General features: G+C 50.6%; 5 protein-coding genes across 5 annotated transcripts; 3 read left to right on the top strand and 2 right to left on the bottom strand.

Annotated features, from left to right (window-relative positions):
- Positions 1-476: 476 nt before the first annotated feature.
- Positions 477-3341, top strand: PV06_09147 (uncharacterized protein; the record flags this gene model as incomplete). Its single annotated transcript, XM_016410565.1, has 1 exon — positions 477-3341. One exon carries the CDS (start codon positions 477-479, stop codon positions 3339-3341), a length of 2865 nt encoding a protein of 954 aa, XP_016259587.1.
- Positions 3342-3833: 492 nt separating this feature from the next.
- PV06_09146 (uncharacterized protein) lies at positions 3834-4352 on the top strand (the record flags this gene model as incomplete). Its single annotated transcript, XM_016410564.1, has 1 exon — positions 3834-4352. One exon carries the CDS (start codon positions 3834-3836, stop codon positions 4350-4352), a length of 519 nt encoding a protein of 172 aa, XP_016259586.1.
- Positions 4353-4603: 251 nt separating this feature from the next.
- PV06_09145 (uncharacterized protein) lies at positions 4604-6322 on the bottom strand. Its single transcript, XM_016410563.1, has one exon. The coding sequence runs from the start codon at positions 5963-5965 to the stop codon at positions 4703-4705; it is 1263 nt and encodes a 420-aa protein (XP_016259585.1). The 5' UTR covers positions 5966-6322; the 3' UTR covers positions 4604-4702.
- A 6397-nt stretch (positions 6323-12719) lies between these two features.
- PV06_09144 (uncharacterized protein) lies at positions 12720-18228 on the bottom strand (the record flags this gene model as incomplete). Its single annotated transcript, XM_016410562.1, has 10 exons — positions 12720-14226; positions 14302-14712; positions 14790-14972; positions 15035-15645; positions 15702-15782; positions 15846-16174; positions 16248-16453; positions 16512-16534; positions 17079-17811; positions 17870-18228. 10 exons carry the CDS (start codon positions 18226-18228, stop codon positions 14133-14135), a joined length of 3030 nt encoding a protein of 1009 aa, XP_016259584.1. The 3' UTR covers positions 12720-14132.
- A 462-nt stretch (positions 18229-18690) lies between these two features.
- PV06_09143 (uncharacterized protein) lies at positions 18691-20828 on the top strand (the record flags this gene model as incomplete). Its single annotated transcript, XM_016410561.1, has 7 exons — positions 18691-18867; positions 18920-19148; positions 19218-19352; positions 19413-19839; positions 19890-20044; positions 20109-20337; positions 20396-20828. 7 exons carry the CDS (start codon positions 18691-18693, stop codon positions 20826-20828), a joined length of 1785 nt encoding a protein of 594 aa, XP_016259583.1.
- Between the last annotated feature and the right edge of the window lie 42 nt (positions 20829-20870).

Raw genomic sequence — 20870 nt, 5'->3', positions numbered from 1 at the left:
GCACTATGCATCGATACAACCTCACTCGAATATGATATGGCAGACCGGGTAGTCGACTAAATGCACTCTCACGGCCATCGAAAGTGGTACAGCCTCAAATTCGTTTGACCGCAGCCGTCTTTCCCCATATTGGTCAGGTTTTAACCACCCTACCGCGTTTACCATTCGTCAAGTGCATGGCTCTAAGGCGTCGGTGCCGCATAGCGCTGGTTTTTGGCGAAGAATCAGCTTATACGTGGATTTGAGCTGTATGCTTGATGCCTCCAAATTCCCTCAGAAACAAGGGACATTCAGTTGAATTGACCAAGCACCGACGTCTGGTGAACGAAGTTGCAAAAGCTCAACTACTCGCTGACAAATCCTCCTCTACCAACACTCAGGCCCACCTGTCGATCCTATGGCGAGGGCGTTACATCCAACAGGATGATTTGATTCATCATCTCCTTCACCAAGATATGCGCTTCTGACCCTAGAGAATGAGCTCAAATTCTGCGACTCAGCGTGCTTCTGCCCAACGACGCTACAGGAGCAACCGGAAGCAATATCAAAGTTGCGATCATTGTAGGAAAGGACGACGAGGCTGTGATGCGGTTCGCCTCGGCATTGATCCTCTGGGTCAAGTCGATCCAAACAACCGCTGCTCTATGTGCCAAAGGTACCGGAAACAATGTACATTCGAATGGCTACGCAGTGTTCCAGTGGATACTCTGCCACAACGCATCAAGACAATGTTTGGAACCCCTTCTCAGAGATTCCAGGAGAACTCCACTTTATCCTCCTTACCGGTAATGCCATCAGACGCTAGCTCTCTTCTAGCGACCAAAACTACCCCTCAAGATATCTTTCACAACAAAGGTACCTCAAATCCCAGAACCACTGGGTTTGGTCGTTCATTTCTTGACATTGACCTGCGTGAAACTCAAGATGAGACGCTTCCCTCGCTCTTTTCGGGTTCGTCGAATGGCCTAGATTTTCCTGGATTATCCCTTGAAACTGTCCAGAGCCACGCGTGGCATGAACTATACAACGAGCAACCCGACAACAGTAGACACACAATTCCAGGGACAACCCTACCTTCAGATTCTAGCTATGACTTACTGTCTGGGACTACGGCCTCTGACTTCCCGGTGCCTATCTATGAAGATGCTGACTTCCAAGCAAGGCGTGCGCAGTCGGAGGTTCTGGACCCAAAAACATTACAGCAAGCAGACCTGTCCGCGGGTTGGCCTCCATTTCCATTGGAGTGGCATTCCATGAATGAACGACCAGGTCCGGCAATTCCACTCTCAGAGCCAACGGCAAAGTCATATTACAACGAATCACATGCACCACGATTAAGTCCGCAAGAAAGCCAACTTGCGGACACTTCGAATAAGACTGCGGTTGCCGAAGGCTTGATGAAGATCTACCAGGATAGCTTGGAGAATGCGCTATCATGTTGGATCACTGCAGAGAATTGTCCATACAATATAAAACTGAGGAAAACTCGACAAAGGACGCTCAGCGATGTTATTTATTCACCCAGTGCATCAAGCAGCCTCTACAGCCGCGTCTTTGAACTTGATGCTGGTTTTTCCTCGCTGAGAAGTCGACCGCTGACGCGAGCTGAACATTCTGGTTCCTCGAGAGCACTCAAACTTGCCATTGTAGCTTTTGCTAGTCAATGGTCATATTCTTCCCAACTCTCCCCATCAGATGCAAGGTGGGTCAACCGGCTCTCCTTCGAGGACAGATATGCAACAGAAAGGCAACCCAGTCCTGACCATGAAGCAATGGACACTTATGACTTTGAAGGCTTGCTACGACAGAGTGTTTGGAACGAAGCACGAAGATGCATCGATCGATGGAAATATTGTGGCTCCTTTCGGGTCATCTTTGCCATCATCATGTTTTCCTTGACTCAACAACCACCGAATGAGGACGAACTTGGTGACTCGAGTGACGAGCCTTCAGAACCACTAGATCCGCAAATGCCGAGTCAAGGCGAGTACCTTCTCAACCCCAGGCGCCCTCTCATGCCACAATCATATTCGCCGACAATTTCCGGCGGTGTTTTGACAAGCTCTCCAAGCAATCCACAGATTTCATCCTTCTCAAGAGGCCTCCATGATGGCTCCGGCTCTCTTGGAACTGCGATACATCATCTCCTCAACTGGAAAGCGAGGCTATTGTCGTACTCACAAGATCATGGAATGCCCGCGGACACTTCTATCAATGCAAATCGTACCAGAACCAGTCTCCTAGATCCCAAAAGCCTGTATGACTTCAATCTGGTTTTCTGGCTAGGGATAATGTACGATACGACAGCGTCTGTACTTGGGCAGAGCTCATTGATAGCCCCAGACAGTGACACGTTGATGTATTTTGAGCTAGGCTCTTCATGCAACACCCGAGCAGTCAAAGCTTTCGAAAATCTGCAGACCCCCTCGGGCATGACAACCAACAAAACGCCTTCCCTCGTGAACATCTGGGACTCGTACATAATTGAGGTCGACGAGGCCCGATCATCAAATCTGGCAGCAGAAGGCGTCTTCTCTGCACAGCTAGACACCAAGACTCTTCAGGCGGCAGTTCCTCTCAAGGTACTGTTTTGGCGCAAAATCAGCAAAATGCAGCAGGTGTTTTCCCAACCAAAAAAAACATCACCAGCCGAAGTCGAAAGTGTGATCAAAGAAGCCTTGCGCGTGCACGACTATTGGATCATGGAGTACGACACATTCTTCAAAGCCTGCGTGGGTGCCCACTCCCAGCTATCGTTCCAAGTCCAGTCGTGGCACCTCGTCTTGGGCATGGGATGGAACTTGGGCTGTCTTCTCCTGGCCAGATGTATCGAATTTGCCGATCAAAACTCCAAGTCTGAAAGGCTCGGACGAAGTCTCCGTGCTTCTTCGGCGTTGGTGAACCAGCTGAGGAAGTCGGGTGCGTATTCTATAGCCAATCTGGGTAGGGCGTCTGGTTGGCCCGTGTCGAATTCCACATCTCCAGCGGGCAGTAACAAAGACATCCATTTCGCCATAAGCCAGAGTGCCATTCTCGCCGAGCCACACCCGGACAAACTCATCCGGGCTCTCGAAATGGCGTGCCAAACTCTTCTGGACTGGCTCCAGTGTTGGCGATCCCCCACTGATGCCACCCGTCTAGAGGACCGAGAGTGGCTCTATGCCAACACGAGCAGCGACGAGATATCCCGACACTGTGTCAGTTGTATTGATGCTCTTAAAGTCCTGAGGAGGAATTCTGATGCCGTAAACCCTATCATTTATCGTCTTACAATGCAACATAGGTTGTTGGAGTTGGGACACGAGCTCCAGACAGAATCAGGTCTTTTCTACACCTCCTGAAACTGGGGGGCCGTCATGTGTTGAATGTATGAGTTCGGAGAATACTGTCTGGATAATCAGATAATCTCATGTCGTTTAGTGCGACTTTTGCTAAACGAACCTCACATGATCGTAGCTCTGAGCGGAACCGCATGTACGCTTCCGGGCTGCATGAGGCTTGATGATGTACTCGCTAAGATGAGATGTACTACTGTTGCTCATGGTCTATTGGTCGTTATCACGGTGGCATAGTGTGAGGGTCGTATAATCAAGTCAGTGTACAACATTATACAAAAAGTTGTCATACGAGTACTTGATTTCTTTATCACCAAGGTTGAAGACACATACCTGGATCTTACTGTCGAGAACTCAGCAATCGAAAATCCAAAGCACAGCGGATAGAATTGTACAACTTTTGACTGATATTGTAGAATGACAACATACACCGTCCCGACACCTAAACTAGAACGCGTCGCCACATTTCGAGGATACGTCGGTACTGGAATTTCCATAATGGGTTCAAAAGAGAATTTTGGTACAGGTTCTCATTCGGTTGTCCGTTCTTTCGCTCCTATCATATCTGGGGTTTTCAGTGTCACGAATCCGACCGGTGACGAAGAGATCAAAGCTGAACTCGTGCCACCTGCTTGGCCAGTCACTACTACTACTACGACTTCGACTTCGACTTTGTCCGAGGGCAACGTCAAAACAGCCCATCTCGACGTACGATGTCGCGCAGAGACAGACACAAAAGAACATGTTTATATTCGGTATTCTGGAATTTTGACGGTGGACGGAACCGTCGCGAAAGCGATACGTCGTGAATCAGATTCAAAGTCGACACGATTCGAAAATCATTCCAATTGGTTCACCAAAGTCATGATCGAGACTTCGGATCAAAGGTTGAAATGGTTGGAAACGTTGTTTCTCGTTGGTCAGGGACGAATTCAGGTTGATGATGACAATGATGACAATGATGCTGGTGGTGGAAGTCGGACTGGTGCAGAATATGCAATTTATAAATTGTGTTGAATCTACAAAAACCGTGACCCTATGTAGACTGTGGATGTAAATAGGGGGGTAGGAGATCAAGTTCAGCCTTGCACCACCCCAAGGAAGACACGAGGCCTGTAGTCTCGACTTACCCAAGTAACGATACCATGGTCAAATGATTCTCTCACAAGTATTGAAGACATCAACAGTATTGTTTTGGGGCAATGAAAATTAAACATAAAGTTGTTTTATTGGAATCCGAACTCCCCAGTGATCGTCACAAGCCTATTTACAATTTCACCGTCCTCCGTCAGAAGAATACACCCGACATTCCCGAGTCTAACCAGGCCCTGGAAACTGTGGCACATGAGAAAGAAGGACACCCATTCTCACTGTCGTTGTCCGTCATTATTTGTGGTCCGACCCTTTTCGACGTCCACACAATTGCTTGTCGTGGTCGTCGTGGATACCGGGGTGATTTTATCCCGGACAGCCCTGACATGACTCCCCAACCTTCCACGAGGAAAGTTGATGGGACTTTCCGGACCGACAAAGATGAAGAGGTCATAAATACCGGCGCCTATCACGCCGCCGGCAATGGTGCTTCCCCACGGTCCCCAGGCCCACCAGTAAGTGGCCATGGTCCAGACGTTACCATCTCCGACGCCCGTGGCCCATATAAGCAGCCGTGGCCCAAAGTCTCGCGCCGGGTTCAGACAGGTGCCCGTGTTGTAAGAAAATGCGAGACATAAACCAGTGACCACGAGAGCCATGACTATAGCATGCATGTTGGTGCGTCGAGGGACGTTTCGAGGATCGTTCAGGGCGAGCACGGCGATACATAGAATCCCCGTACCCACGCATTCGGTCAGCATTGCGGCCACGAGGCTCAACCCCGGCCGCGGGAGGGTGTAGAATGCCGAACCGGCACCTCCTGCATTCGTCCCGTCGTACTGTTCAATGGCGTCGTGGTAGAGTCCCAGCACGATGGCGGAAGCGGTGAAGGCGCCGAGTAGCTGGGCGACAATGTACTGAAGGCACATCCCCGCGGGGAAGCTGCGAAACACGGTGAAGACGATCGTCACGACGGGGTTCAGGTGCGCTCCGGACGATCCTCCGACGATGTAGACTCCCATCATGACCCCGAGACCCCACGAAAGATACTCGCCTAGCGTGTCGGTGGCGGCCTGGCGCGACGTCAGGTGCACTAAACTGCCAGACAAGCCGATGACCATGAAAATTGTCGACCCCAGCCATTCAGCTAACGGTCGATGTACTCGTCGCCGGATACGGCCCCAAGTGTTGAGCTGATCGTATTCGTACGGCAACGCATCCCACGCCTCGTCAAGCTGAGTTTGGTCGAATGATCCGAATAGTCGGCGGCCCTGTTGTGGTGGTGTTGCCGTTATCTGCTGTTCTTGCTCCTGAAGCACTTCTGTCATGCCCACATCGACATTGGATGTATCTCGGGGCGAGGAAACTAGTGTGATATCACTGGCTGGCGAGGGTACAAAGGTAGGACTCAAGGGACTCCCAACCTCACCCCTGGGGTGGCTCTGAGGGCGACTGTAATTGACGATGCATGGGACAGGACGGGTTTTCGTGGGTTCTGGATGACTGATCCGAAGGCTTGGCCTGGTCAACTTGTTCATGAGGCCTTTTTAAAGGTGTGGTCTGTACAGATGATGCTAGCTGTGAAAATGTCGCCAGGCATGGGGTGTATGAGCTTCTTGTAACATTGTCGGGCGTGTTGTAGGTAATATTAAACCCATCCCCAGTCTGAGGTTCTTCGTCATTATAAACCTGAGTCTGGAGAAGGCACGATGCCCACCCCTATGAGAGGCTGGTCCACTGTCAGTGTGAGTGTACAACTTCTCGTACAGACTTCCTGGCAACATGACATCTCGACAAGCTTCTGACACTACCGAAGGTGACCGGTATCCCTGTTCCGCGGGCTCTCATCCACGTCAAGGGAGAGCAGCTTCCGAACTTGCTGGATCGCAACGCATGTGTGTCATGGGCAATTGAACGAGGCTGGTCAGGGGTATCAACTGTGGTCGGACCATCGCCTGATTGGTAGGTTGTAGACCAGTGACCACCAGTCTTCCGCGAGGTCAAAGTATCCCTCAACACCTTGAAGGCACCCTGCGCTTAGGCATGTCAGTCTGCAAGTATCATACGTTTGGCCTGCAACATTGACCTTTCGCTCACTAAGGTTGAAATTACGCCAGAGCAAGATTGCCCGACCCTTCTGAGTCTGGACTTTACCCGTCCTGATTGTATCTTTCAAAGCCTCGAGCAGCCGATCACCTTCCCTCGTGTCCAGCTCCCGAGTACGTCAACAGCGTGTTGGAAAAGATCTCCGTGTCATTGGAGGAGGCAAAATGTTGTCGTGTTAGCTAGGGCTAGCGCTCCGTCATGACCAAAGCACTGACTTGATACGTAGGTGGAAGGAAGGAGATCGTTGATTCAAAGACATGGCAATTTGAACTTGGGATGACCTACTTGAACCACCTAATTGTGGTTTTTGAGGTACTCCGTAGATGATCATCAATCATACTCAGAATAAGGGGAAGATCTTCCGGGAGGCTTGTTGCACCGACCAGAGGGAGAGACGAGCTTTGACATTTGTATCATAATTGCAGAAGTCCCAGCCTTGTCAGATTTCTTTGTCCACATAAAGGTCACGTCAAGACTGATCCGTAATGAAGTGAGCTTATGACAGAGTGTAGGCAACGAGATTGAGGTGAACATTGGCCACGATATATTTATACCAGGGCACAAATATGGGTGCGGAAGTCGGTGTTTCGTAGGATGGAAGGACACAAATGATTAGTCTCCAATGCTTTGTGGATGTTGCAGGTTTTCGAGTGTCGGCTTTGCTGTCTTTTGTGTGGAACTCGATGGCACTCCTCGGTACATTGTGCTCCGACCTGTCCAGAAGTCACTCGTAGACAAAATACCGTCGTAATCCATCTCTGTGAGACAGGTTGACAGCAGCTTTGATGGAAGATCATGAGGCTCATTAGGCTAAGCCATCTCCTGGGCTTCCAGGTGTTGACAGGTGTCAAACCACCTAGCCAACACACCAAACTCGGTACTATGTATGTGTAGCCGTAAGAGTGTAGAAGGTGCACGAAGAATCGAGATACAACATTGAGTCAAGACATGGTCCCAGCGATAATTGTAAAGGCTGTTTTGAAGCTGGACTTACCACTCCGTCCAGTACTTCACAGAGATTTACCTATGGATTACGCACAACGCCAAGGCTAGTACTATACCTTACCTAAAACAAAATAGCACTTCTTTTACTAGGAGAGCCCCCCCCCTAACCTTATAGGCACTCCCTCATGCCTAGAACTTACCTCCTCATAAGCACCCGGATCCTAGAGCTCAGTCCCCATGGGCAGTCTCTTGTGTAGACACTCCTTCACCTAAAACTCAAGGCTTCATAGGGCACTATCTTTAACTATGAATCGTTCGATTTCGATGTTGAGCCTAATCCATAATTTATAGCAAGTCCTACACTATGCTTAGATGTGCCATCAAGCACGGTATCGTTCGTCAATACAAGGCACCGGCGGAGGTGTTCTTCTTCATCCCAATATTGCTACGCAGTTTCAACTCTCTCCCATTTCAAGACTGGCCATCCTTGGGAACCATCCTAGACGGAGTGTCGGTTAGTCAACAGATATATTTCTATGGAAATACACAATCCATAACGGCGGCCTTTGCCATGAGCAAGCAAAAACCACTTACCTCGAACAAGATCGGGTCGACTGGCCTCACAATCTTGAAATGCTTCCCGTTCTCCTCCACGTATTCCACCCTCCTTGTTTGATATCCTCCCACCCGGGTTGGATCACTGGCGATTTCGACCTTGGTTTTCCACAACAGACCCTTGTCGTCCTCGGACAACTCCATGTATCCGCAATACATGCTCAATCCGCGAGCGACGTTGGCGATTTCTGCATCACTCCGTTTGGCCCAAGGGGTTTTGGAATCCTTATCGAATTGCGTGATCCGATCAGGCGCAGCGAGATGTGCGGCCAGATATCCGTTGCGACTGACATAACTTCGACCCAAGGGGTTGTCCCCGTGAGGTTTCGAAATCAACTTGGCATCTGGCCCTTCTCTATCATACACTCCATAGGACACACATCTCCATCCACCTACCAGCTCGTCACGATGTTTAAGCCATGTCTCTGACATTTCCGATAAGTCTCCACAGATCAGTATTGCTGATCGAGTTTTAAGATTTAACCAAAAAACGAGAATCTTGCAATGAATGTTGTGTAGAATAAGTAGTAGACGAGCCGGAGAAACCCCAGTCCGCAAACCGCAACTCGCAACTCATCAGCCGAACAGCCGAATACTCAGCGGCAGAATCTTAACCTCTTCAAAGCCCATTTCTCCTTTCAACCATGATATTATTGTGTCACTTCTTACCGAGGCGGTGCCGGCTGTGGCCATGAAATGCAGTTTTGCCCATACAGTTTGCATGGTATCGAAGGACTTTGGGTGGTTCTAATTGTACTGCTCGTACGTCACACCTCTCGGGAATTCTAGAATCTTGGACTGTAACATTTTGCCTGGTCCAATCGATCAAGAAGGAGATTGGGATGCAGCCATACGCCAATAGTATTACCAAGGTGACCACCATGGACACGTGAAGTCGGGCTTCTTATCTTCGCAGACTTGCAAGATTGGTGTTTCACAAACACGGCGAACACCTGTTCATGCAACTTGCTTAAAAAGGTTTGAATTTGCCCGCTAACACTCGTGGGGGTTCCAGCAGAGCCGCAAGTCCAAGCTATAGAATCAGGGATAGACGGCAGTTGGGCACATTTCTTTGCCCCCTTAATGTGACCTTTTATGCAAGGTAAGCGAGCTGATGGACTACCGCCATTCCTATATAAGTCACGGCAAAAGACTTCCGAGGCCCAGATAAGTCAGGCGGTCAAAATGGGGAGCACTGGGAGTCTGGGACTCGACCACGAAGTATCATGTAGGTGCCTACCTAGGTAAGGTTGACGCCTTGAAGATGAGTTGGCAAGGCAGCCAAGCTGGTACATCCAATTCCTCTCTCTCCCCTATATGAGGACGACAAACCCTGACCGCACTGTTAACGATTGTAGTCCTTTCATATCATAGAGAGGCCAGCTTAATAAGTAAACTGACGCAATTCATCCATTTCGACCTTTTCCATCTTCACGGCGATCTTTGCTTTTTTTCAACCGTGGCAATGGCCCAGCAGGACAGGAATATCATCGCCGTTCTTGGCCTTACCGGGTCGGGCAAGAGCACTTTTATCAACCGATGCATCGGCTCAGACGTTGCCGTGGCCGGCAGCCAGCTCAATTCAATCACCAAGAGTCCACAGATCTACAACATGGAACATCGAGGATTGCCAGTCCAGTTGATCGATACTCCCGGATTCGACGACACAGATGTCAGCGACGTTGATCGCCTCCAAGAGCTCGCGCTCTATCTGACGTCCATGTACAAGCACAAGACCAACCTCACGGGTATCATCTACCTGCACGACGTTCGCAGCGAGCGGGTCGGCGGGGTCGCGCTGAAAAACATACAAATCCTCCAAGACCTTACCGGCATCGAAAATTTCAACGCCATCACCGTGGCGACGAACTTTTGGACGGATCCACCAGCAGGGCGATCTCTCAAGCACGAGAGCGCCCTCAAGTCTGAACCCAAGTTTTTCGGCACCATGCTCCAGGCCAGCGCCGGCTACTGGCGACTGCAAATGACCGAAACAGGCGGACAGACCGATTGTCTTGGCTTGATTGATCAAGTCCTACGACACAAGCTGCCCGTAACGGCTCTGACCATTCAGCGTGAACTCGTGGACCAGGAATTGGCGTTTGTCGACACACGAGCCGGCCAACGAGTGTACCGAGAGCTCCTTAACTCGACCAGAGAAAGTTTGGAAAGGATCAAGCAGTTAGAGGCCAGGTTGAACGAGACCTTACGTCAACTTGAGGCACGGGTGCCGAATTTCGTCGTTGAGATATATCGACGATGGGTGCATTGGAGCTGGGGTTGAACTTGTTTAGGCAGGTTAGGTAGCCCCCCAAAGGTACCTGGGATGAAGTGACATGTTACGAACAGGGGCAAACAAAGCTGTGAGGACAGCCAATGGACTCAATGGGAAGATGTGCCGAACGTGGCATGGTCAAGCTGAGTATGAGTACTACGAATTGCCTACCTAGGTATATACACGGTCATTCTATAGCTTCAATACCTAGTCAACCTCATTCAAAATCATACCCCATACGTTCTCAGTTTTCACCAACAGGGGTATTTGGCAGCCGAACAGCCGAAGACCCGAGAAACCGATCCACTTTATTTGGACTATCCTTCTTCATCCAGTGACCATTTCAACTTTCTACTTGTACTCTCGGCACAATGCATACTTGGTTCTGTACAGCAATGACGACCGATAGGAAAACTTTCTTCATGACCTCGGTTAGACTGAAGGGCAAGTCAGGTTGACGCCTGCTCTAGATAGGGTGACGGCACCTTAAAGATGTCGTCGGGCTCGGTACGGACTTGAAGTCGCGCGGCTTCTGATTGCAACTCCAGCTGCTGCTTTATAACCCTGAAGCTGTTTAATCAGATGAAAATATCAACTGGTAATTGAGTGTTTCTCATCGTGCTCCCGTTGCTCACATCCGATTTCAACAATCAGACGATCGTCAACTCTTCCCAACAGAACGCTCACATACAACCATCTAGAAACAAGTCGACCCGCAAGATGTCTTCTTCAACTATGCAGACCGGGGAATCTGGAGGAATGCCGAACGTAAACTACGGCTTCATTGGTATTGGAAGGATGGGATTCCCCATGGCACTCAATGTTCGAGCCAAGATGCCGTCGGGGTCAAAGTTGGTCGTCTGCGATGTCGATCATTCGCAGGTCGAAAGATTTCTCCGCCAGTCTAAATCTCTCGGACCTGTGGAAGCAGCTTCGTGCCCCAAAGAGGTAGCTGAACAATGTGTGAGTGTTGTGTACTCGCCCTCTCCCCTCTGAGGACAAGGGGAAAGAAACAGCCAAACGGCAAATGCCAATTGATCAATCCCGTCTCTCATCTAGGACGTCATAATCACATCATTGCCACCGGGCAAGGCAGTCTCACAAGTCTTTTCGGACCCGTCGACGAGTATCCTGGCCGCCGGGGTCCGGGACAGGTCCAAACTCGTGATCGACACTTCGACCATGGACGTTCAGAGCTCGTTGGATGTCTCCAAACAAGTCGTCGCCTCAGGGTTCGGAGATTTCGTCGACTGTCCCGTTTCAGGAGGCATGATCGGAGCCGAGGGTGGGAAACTGAGTTGCATGGTGGGGTGCTCCAAAGAACTCTTCGACGACCGGGTCAAACCCGTCGTTCTAGCCTTCTCGGACCCCAAAGCCGTCTACCACTGCGGTGGCCCAGGAGCAGGACTCGCGGCCAAGATCGTCAACAATTACGTTGCGATGGTGAGCTACGTGGGCTTGTGCGAGGGAATCAACATCGGTGTTCGTTATGGTCTGGATCCTAAACTTCTAACTGGTGAGTTTTTTTTCCCTTGGGACTACAACAATTGAACTCGCTCCCTACATATGTTTTTTTCTCTTTGTCTTTGCGATTCTTTTTCGACTTTCAAGCTAATTTATTCACGCATTTACCAGATGTCATCAATGCGGGTAGTGGCATGTGCTGGAACTCTTTGTACATGTGTCCCATCAAGGGGATCCAGCCTACTTCGTCGGCCACCAAAGATTTCTTGAGTGGTCCGGATGGGGGGCCAGGCTTTGACCTGGCGACCGAGGCCACTGACATGACGGTCGAACTGATGCATCAAGTCAATGCAAAGTCCGTCATGGCGCCGGTGATGAGAGACATCTGGAAGCGGGCCCAAGCGAGCCCCTTGTGCCAGGGAAAGGAGTACAGAAGTTTGTACCTGCTCTTCTCCGAGGAGGACGGGCGCGGCATTGGAGGAGAGTAGTGGGCCGTAATTGATGATTTGAGTGAGAATGGGTCAGCGAAGACCAGCAGCCGCTGTCTACGACAGAGTAGAAGTACCACACGTACCTACGAAGTTGGTACAGAAATTGAAAAGAGGGAAAATGACGAGGGCTCCGAGGCAAAACGGACTCAATAGCCGCGCATGATCTAAAGACACCATATCTTGAAGGATCTTCGGGGGGTGAAATATGGTAGATCAACCGAACAGCCGGTCGACCGACTTTCTACTGTCTTACGACAGCACATACTACTACATCGTTCACTCATAGATTCCCCACAGAACGAAGTTTCTGGGGGAAAAGTTGCGCTGTTTACTACGTGGAGGGGCTCGACGAATACCTAGTAGATGCCAGAATGTATATGTACTTTCAGTATCCCAACTTAATCTGGGCGGAATCTCATCAAAAAAATCTACTTCAATTGTTTCTTATTTGATTTCACAATCGGCATCATCCTTTCTATTATAAACATGGGTAGTCAAAAAAAGACCGACGACGTGGCCATGGCCGAGTTTCCCATCCCAGACGCGATCAGAGTGTGTCAAGCCGCCCTTGAAATGGCAGGAGGATACTCACCCAGCGACGCAGAGATCATCACGCAACATCTGGTCGACGCCGAGTGCCGAGGCAGTCCCATGGCTGGACTGGCTAGGGCGTTGAGCATTATTGATCACCTCCAAGAAAGTCCTGGCAAGACCAAGTCCTCAAAGGACATTGAAATTACCAGCGAAGGTCCATCATCCGTCAGGCTCAACGGCAACAACGTGGTGGGTTATCTGGTGGCTCACAGAGCCACTGAACTGGCGATTGAAAAGGCCAAATCATGCGGTGTCGCCATTGTGGGCGCCAATGATTTCTGGTACAGCGGAAATTTGGCTTATTATGCCGAGATGGCCACCAAGCGTGACCTGATCTCGGTGATTGTTTCCAACTGTTCTCCCTTGGTCGCGCCTGAAGGTGCTGCCGAGGCTCGTTTCGGCACCAATCCCATGTGTATAGGGTTTCCTACCTCTCAAAAGGATCGGCCGGTGATATGGGATATTGGTACCAGTAACATTATGCACGCGCAGATTATGCGTGCCCAAAGACTCGGGATCAGCTTGCCGGAGGGCGCGGCGTACACCAAAGAGGGGCAGCCGACGACAGATCCAGCCTTGGCCATTGAAGGCGCGATGACGGTTTGGGGCGGCCACAAGGGCAGTGGGTTGGCCGTCATGATTCAATTGCTGGGAATGGCTGCAGGCAGCAGTGCAAGACCAGACGGGCTCAGTGGGTTCGGATATCTGGTCATGATGTTCGACCCGGCCATTCTTCGACCGGTTGATGAGGTGAAGAAGGAAGCGGACGAGTACGCCGAATGGTTGCGGTCCGCCAAACCTGTGGAAGGTGGACGTCCAGTGCGTATGCCCTTTGATGGGAGCTATGAACGTCGCAAAACTGCTGTCGAGTGTGGAACGATTCGAATACCGACGATACTGATCGAGCAGTTGCGCAAGAAAGGTGCTAAATAGGTTGGAACTTTCGCCCGTGAAGTGTGCCGTTGCACATACTTCCGTACACCGCTGAAAGCTTTCGTCTAGACCAATTTGGAGAGTACTTCTCGGATGGGAGTGTTTGCAGCTACACAAACGTGGCAGTATGTATCCCATTGGTCTAACACCCCAATGGGAGACTGATACTTCATCCTGGGGAGATGCACATCTTTTAGATACCACATCTATTGATCAGCATCAGTATTCGTCGATTTAGGGAGTATGAATAATAACGTCTTGCCAATCCAAAATTGAATGGATTTATGTCGGGAAAACAGCCTGACTGGTCTCCACGAATTCGTTGAATTCGTCCAGGCCCAGGAACGAGTTTAAATGAAGATCAGAGCCGTTGTCACTGGTAATCACAAAGCCACGTGGGTCAGTCCAAACAGCCATGCAAGCTCAGCTAAGGGTTTTGGCAGGAACTCACGAGTAGTCAATGTCGTTGATGGGAAAGTCTTGTGGGTCGGCAAATGTGAAATCGAAATTCAAAATATCGTCCACGGAAGGCAACAGCATCTCGCTGGGGCTGAAATCGTTGGAAGTAGTATGCGCTATGGTCGTGGATACAGCCTCAGGATGCAACAATTCTGTGCTGTTCGATAAATCGACCAATGTCGTGGCTTTATGAGCCTCTCGCTCTGCCGCAGTCCTTGCTAACTTCTCTTGGGCTTGCTGGAACAATCGAAAGGCCCCATCGGCACCCCAGTAGGTGTTTTTGAGTTCCGCTTGGAACATCATGCACAGCTGTAGCCTATGATGACCCAGACGAGATATTGAACGAGTCTGCGACTTGCAGTCCAGCAGGTGCATTTGCATTGCCAGTATCAGAGGAGATATACTAGAGCCCGTCAGCTGTACTGTTCTCGCATCAATCATAGTATCGCGAAACAAAGCTTTCCAGTGAGGTGAACTTACATTGCAGGACTTACGAACTCGACGAGATCCAAACTCATAATCTCTTCAAGAATGTTGTTCATATTGTTCGCAGCCGCCCTTATTTTTTGAGTGGCTTCAACCTGAAATGAAGATGATACTTCCTCCACTGGATTCTTGGGATGAGCAAGAACGTAAGGTCGGAGAAGCATGATCATGATGGCTCTAGACATGCCCATTAGTAAAAGTCCTTGCAAGAAATCTTTGTATCTCGGGGCAGGAACTACTCATAATGAATGCGAACTTGACAGACGAAGAATTGTTCATATTGATTCGGTGGTCGTTGACCAAATGTTGCCAGTGCTGTGTTGTACTCTTGCAGTTCCGATTCGTTCTTCCGAATTTGTGCTTCGTCGGTTCGCCAGATTTCCTTTGAATGTAATCGCAAGATCCGACCGAGTAGAATGCTGAGTCTGACATATTTGCTCCACAGCTCGCCTACCACAGTCGATGAGTATACGAGACACTTGCCTTTGATTTCTTGGGGAATGCCATCGAGATCGTCAGCCACGTCTGATGGTTCCGGAAAGGGGACATCGCAGTCTTCCAAGTTGATTCTCATCGGGCGACCTTTGATGAACGCGAGCCATCGATCCCGAACGAGACAACACCACCAAATTCGCCGGACGGTACGCACCCTATCGGCGGGCAGGGGGGCCCGACGCCTGTCGCCAACGGAAGAACGATGGAGACCCATGCACTGAGACATGGATATCGCGATCCCTGTCCAATGCCATGCTTCAAAGCGATCCTGGCTGTCGGGATGCCAATAACCGAGAATCAATACAGCCTGCACCAAGACCAATTGATCACTTTCTTGGTTGTTGTCATACAGCAGCTTCGAGTCGTGTTAATAACAGGATTCTTGAGGCAACCTCTCTTTTGCGTACGAACCTTGACATGCTGGTACATTGCAGCCTTCATCGCCTTTTTGGTCTGAAATCCAGACCTTTTGACAACGTCCAGAGGCAAAAACTATCAGCTACTATCAGTTGATGGTAACGATGGCCACGGCGGAGCACGGGAACGGGCGCTCACACTGGCAGCGACATGGAGAATACTCCATAAGAGAATGAGACGAACACCTTGGCACCCACGCCTCGAATATGAATCCAAGAACGACTTGGCATCGAGGACAGGCAGGAGCGGGTGAGCATTACGAAAGTAGGCGAGCACCGCTTTGTCACAGACGTCTTTTGGTGGAATGGAAAAGGCACCCTTGACCCGTAGGAACTCAAGCTCTTCAGCCGGTGTTTCCTTGACCGTATATCCCGGGACCAAGTACGGTGGTCCGAAGGTGACAGGCTGAGATGAGTCGGTCGTTTTCAGCAATTCGCCCAGGGATCCTGCGGTCTCATGATCGTCCCCTGTCGGAGGTTAGCAGATGCCCCTTGGGTGGGTGTCAACTGGTCAAAGACTAGGTTCAGAAGAGAGAGTTACCTGTATATGACAAAGCTGCGCGGTTGACAGACGCGGGAGAGCCGCCGTGTGAGTGCACAGGACCAGCTCTCGAGCGTGATGGAGTTTGATTGGAAGTCTCAGTGTCGACGTTGTGTCGTGGAACAGCACCTTCAGAAACAGCTAGTTGTGACTGAGGACTCCAGGGGACGGTCAAATGAGAATTGTCCGCGCTGGCAACCCTGGTTCTGTTTCTGTGGCATTAGCCTTATCAAGATTGTGAGATGAGCCTGATGGCTGGCTTACCCTCGCTTTTTGCGGGGAGCGACCTGACATTGAACCCCGTCAAGTGAGCAATTCGCACACGGCTGCCCAATAGTAGCCACATTGCACCGCACCTTTCGCGAGTTGCAATTGCGACAAGCTATTCTCGCTCGTCGACGCCCGCGTGTCTGGGACACAAGGCTAGTATCGGCCACATGTGCCTCGTCCATTTGTTTTTGAGGCGAGGTGTTTCGGCGAAACTGTCTTGTCGGTTCATCGGAGCGCAGCTAATGACGGACGAACCATCTCATAGATGGCGAGGGAGGAAGAGATAGCTACAGCCTTCATACTTGCCGTTCGATTGCCTGGGCCTTAGAAATTGTCAGGAGAGACGCAACCGAGGCTTCGGCATTTCGGTTCTAACGCAGGTGGATTTCACGTGACACAATGTATATACCACGTGACGTGATTTCTCGGTTCGGAATTCTTCCTCCATGTACTCGGTACGCTCGTGTAATCATAAGGCTCTAACATGAGCAAATACAGAACAGTGGACTTTCTGCGGTGCTCATCGTGACTTCTGACTTAGATCGCCGACAGCTAACATACACACTCCTTCGAAAGCCCCTTCTCTATATCAGCGATCCAGTTCCACCTCAATTCTCGGCCCAACCCTCGTTTGTGCCAGTCATTGATAGACTCGGGAAATAAAGGCAAGTTGGCATATCTTACACAGGAATCATGCGCCAGGAGCAGTAACACATTCTCCTGCCCGTCAAATTCTTGCATTTTGCCAATGGAACGAATTGCTTCAGCCAAGTCCTGACCCCATTTCGGGCGCCATACAGGACCCTTGGCGGGCATGCCTCGAGACTTATTCAGGTCTTCGAAACGTGTACCGGGGTAAAAGGGAATGTCACGATTTACCGACGGCAGAGGGTTGGGAAGGATCGAGTCGGGCAGAGGCAGATGTTCTGAAGGTCGAACTTCTCCACAGTGGTGGGCGCTGTCTCCTCCGAGGAATAGGAACGTCGACTCCGCACCTGCTGTCGTACGGACGAGGGCACACAGATGGCCGACGCTGTGTCCTGGCATGTCGAGGAGGTACAACGATCCGTCATTGAAGTAGTCCACGGCTCGCAATGATCCGATTCGCAGTACTTCGGGGCCATCAAAGTCGATTTCTCTGACTTTACGGCCGTTGATGTCTTGCTCGTTAATCCCTCCCACACCTGAGTTGCCCCCATTGGTAACGAAGGTCTTCAGGGCATTTGGTCCGAGGATTAAGGTCGTTGATGGAGGAAACAGTGCCATGTTGCCCTTGTGATCCCAATGAGTATGGCTGCGGTCCAATGATCAGCTTTCGCAGGAATACTATGCATGACCAGCCTCAAGCATACCTCCAAATCACTGCGTTGATGTCCTCCCGCTTGATATTGTGCTCTTCGAGAGCATCGACCACGTCTTTCTGGACTGTGATCTGGTGGCCGACCTTCTTCAATCGGTCCGCGACCTCTGACCCCAGCGTTCGAAGATCTGTCGGGACGCCCAGGTCGAACAGCAATTTCTGCCCGGAGTGATGTTCGAGCAGAAAACTGAGAGATGGCACGGGGCGGACAACCTCTACGCCCTCAATCGGCGGATGGTGGAGGTTGTTGCAATTCGACCCGTGGATTGTCACGAGGTCGAGTACCTTGGTCGTAATGGTGACATCCGAATGCGGGATGTCAAGATCTGGCTGATGGATTCGTTCGATCATTGTGGTAATGGCGACGCTGTCTGTGTGAGAAGGCAAAAAGTGGTTGAAATAGTGGTGGCCGAGTGGCCACAAGACCTTCAGATGACAAGGTTGCACTTTCATATACGATTTGTGTTGATGATCACAGATGAGTCTTTGGGTCAAGTGTTTCTCGAGGTTCCTCGGCAGAGCCCATCCCAAGTCGTCAGCTCCCTGCGACTCTGTTTTGATATTGCTATTGCTTGAACAGAACCTCGGTCAGAGGGCCACCGAAAACTACGTCCATTCAACCGAACAACCGATTTACCGAGTTCATTCTTACCTCCGTAAACCATACCCCGGAAATGTTGAACAATTGCTAACCCCATGTCTCGGCCAGAACGCGGTGGGGTTCGTCACTGACAAGAAGGATAAATAGACCAAAGTCAGGGGAGAGGTGTCGTCGTTCCAGCGCAAGAAATTCAACTGGTCTAGCATTTCACTATGGTACCAAATAGCACCAAGATAGTCATGGCGGAGCACGCCGGTCGCGTCGACCACGTCGAAGAACATACCATCCAGTCCTCATCACCCGAGAAACAGCCAGAGATCATCGTACCTCGTGCAGAGGGTCAGCCTGAGAATGAAAAAATCACTGGGCGGCTAATCCTAGCGTTCGTTGTGAGTACAAACATCTGCAACGAAGCTGGGCCCCAAACTTACCTATGGACAGGCCTTGCTCTCTCAGGTGATATGTTATGAGAATACACTCCTCATCCCGGGCTCCCTTTTGTCGTATATCAATGCGGATCTCGGACCAGATCCTGCGTACACGTGGATATCGGTATCCTGGTCTCTTTGCGCTGCTGTTATGGTCAGTGTGGCTGGCCGCCTAGGCGATATCTTCGGCCGACGATATTTCATGCTGTGCGGTAGCGCCATTGCATTCATAGGAACAATAAGTGAGTGGACAGGCCCGATCAATGCTAAATAGTGCCATTCTCTAACAAATGTCTTCGTCTACTTCTAAGTTGGTGCTACCGGAAAGAGCATTCCTCAAATGATAGTGAGCGGCGTCTTCTTTGGCTTCGCAGCAGGTATCCAGGAGACCTACTACGCTTGCCTGATGGAACTGGTACCCTACAATAAACGAACTCTCTTCATTGGTAAGCCCGTTCTCGCTACGGACCTCCCATACGATGAATAATTGATATCTTATCTGCTAGGTATTGGATGTGTTTGCGCATTACCTTGCTTAATCTCTCCCCTCATCGCCTATGGCATGATGGAACATTTGAGCCTCGGTTGGAGAGCTCCCTACTGGTACATGACGGCGTGGGCAGGAGTAGCTTTTCTCCTTTTGTTCTTCTTCTACCATCCACCCAATTTCGACACCAAGTACCACGGCGCTGGACGCCGCCTCGAGCTGGCCAGAGAGATTGATTTTGTGGGATTGCTACTCTTCACCGCAGCTGCTGTCCTCTTTCTCGTGGGTCTCAATTTCGGTGGTGGGATTTACCCCTGGGCATCGGCCAATACCCTCGTGCCGCTCATCCTCGGCCTCGTCCTCTGGGTCGTGTTTGGAATATGGGAATGTTTCACAAAGTCGAAGCTGCCCCTGATGCCGCCGCGGCTATTTGTTCACGTTCGCTCGTAGGCATTTGATGGATCCGGCTAAGAAGCATTGCTGACACATGTATCAGTTTCGACGTCGTCCTGGCGGTGTCCTTCGTGAGCGGAATGTTCTACTACAGCGTGCCTGTAATCTGGCCGCGAATAACGGCACTCCTGTTTGTCCCGGCCGGCAAAATCATCGTGCGTGGGGCCTACGCAACCATTCCGAACTTGGGCACCTGGGGTGAGTCGGCCATCCCACCCTGCACACCTGCTCTTGCATCCACACTGATGTTGACAATCTCTAGTTGCCGGAATCTCGCTGGTTCTGGTTTTCTCCAGAGTCAAGCATGAAAGATGGGTAATTGTCTTCTGTCTGATCATCCAGATATCTCTTATCGGGTCTCTGGCTTCTTTGGGAGTCAACGGCAACACCCAAGCCGTCGCCACTGTGTCGGTTCTGTCATGTTTCGTCAACCAACCATTGTTCCTAGCGTTTGTCATCATTTCCCTCCAAATCGAGAATCAAGTCGACATGTACGTATTGAAGCCTCTTCGTCTTGTGTCTTTCATCTCTGATAGAAGCTGTTAACAGTGGCATTGCTTCGGGGATTCTTTCTACAATTCGTCTGATTGGTGGTGCTGTGGGAACGGCGGTCTACAGCACCATCCTCGCGGACACCTATGCCTCACGTCTCGCGCATAACATCGAACAAGTCGTGGCCACGACCGGGTTTCCGAAGTCGGAGACATCTCAGCTTATCAAGGCAGCTGCCGCAAACACCGCCAAAGCCTATCAGGCGGTACCCCATATCACGGGGGAAATCATCGAGTTGTGCCAGGTGGCGGTGAAGAGCGGTTACATTCATGCCGCTCACATCGTCTGGCTGAGTGCCATGGCATTCGGTGGACTGTCGCTGATCTGTGCCTTGTTCATTCGGAGCCCATCCGAGGCTCAGAGAACTGGGGCAAGAGCCGTCCATCTCGAGAACGAGTTGTCACCGGCTACTATGGACGAAGAAAAATGATCAGCAAGATGATACAAAACTTTCGAAATTTCTTGCCATAGA

This window comes from Exophiala oligosperma (assembly GCF_000835515.1).
Source record: "Exophiala oligosperma strain CBS 72588 unplaced genomic scaffold supercont1.9, whole genome shotgun sequence".
NCBI lineage: Eukaryota > Fungi > Ascomycota > Eurotiomycetes > Chaetothyriales > Herpotrichiellaceae > Exophiala > Exophiala oligosperma.
This window is presented reverse-complemented; position numbering and strand designations above follow the sequence as displayed.

What these genes read in the sequence shown, in the direction of transcription:
- PV06_09145 (XM_016410563.1), bottom strand. Translation starts at nt 5,965, where the DNA reads ATGAACAAGTTGACCAGGCCAAGCCTTCGGATCAGTCATCCAGAACCC.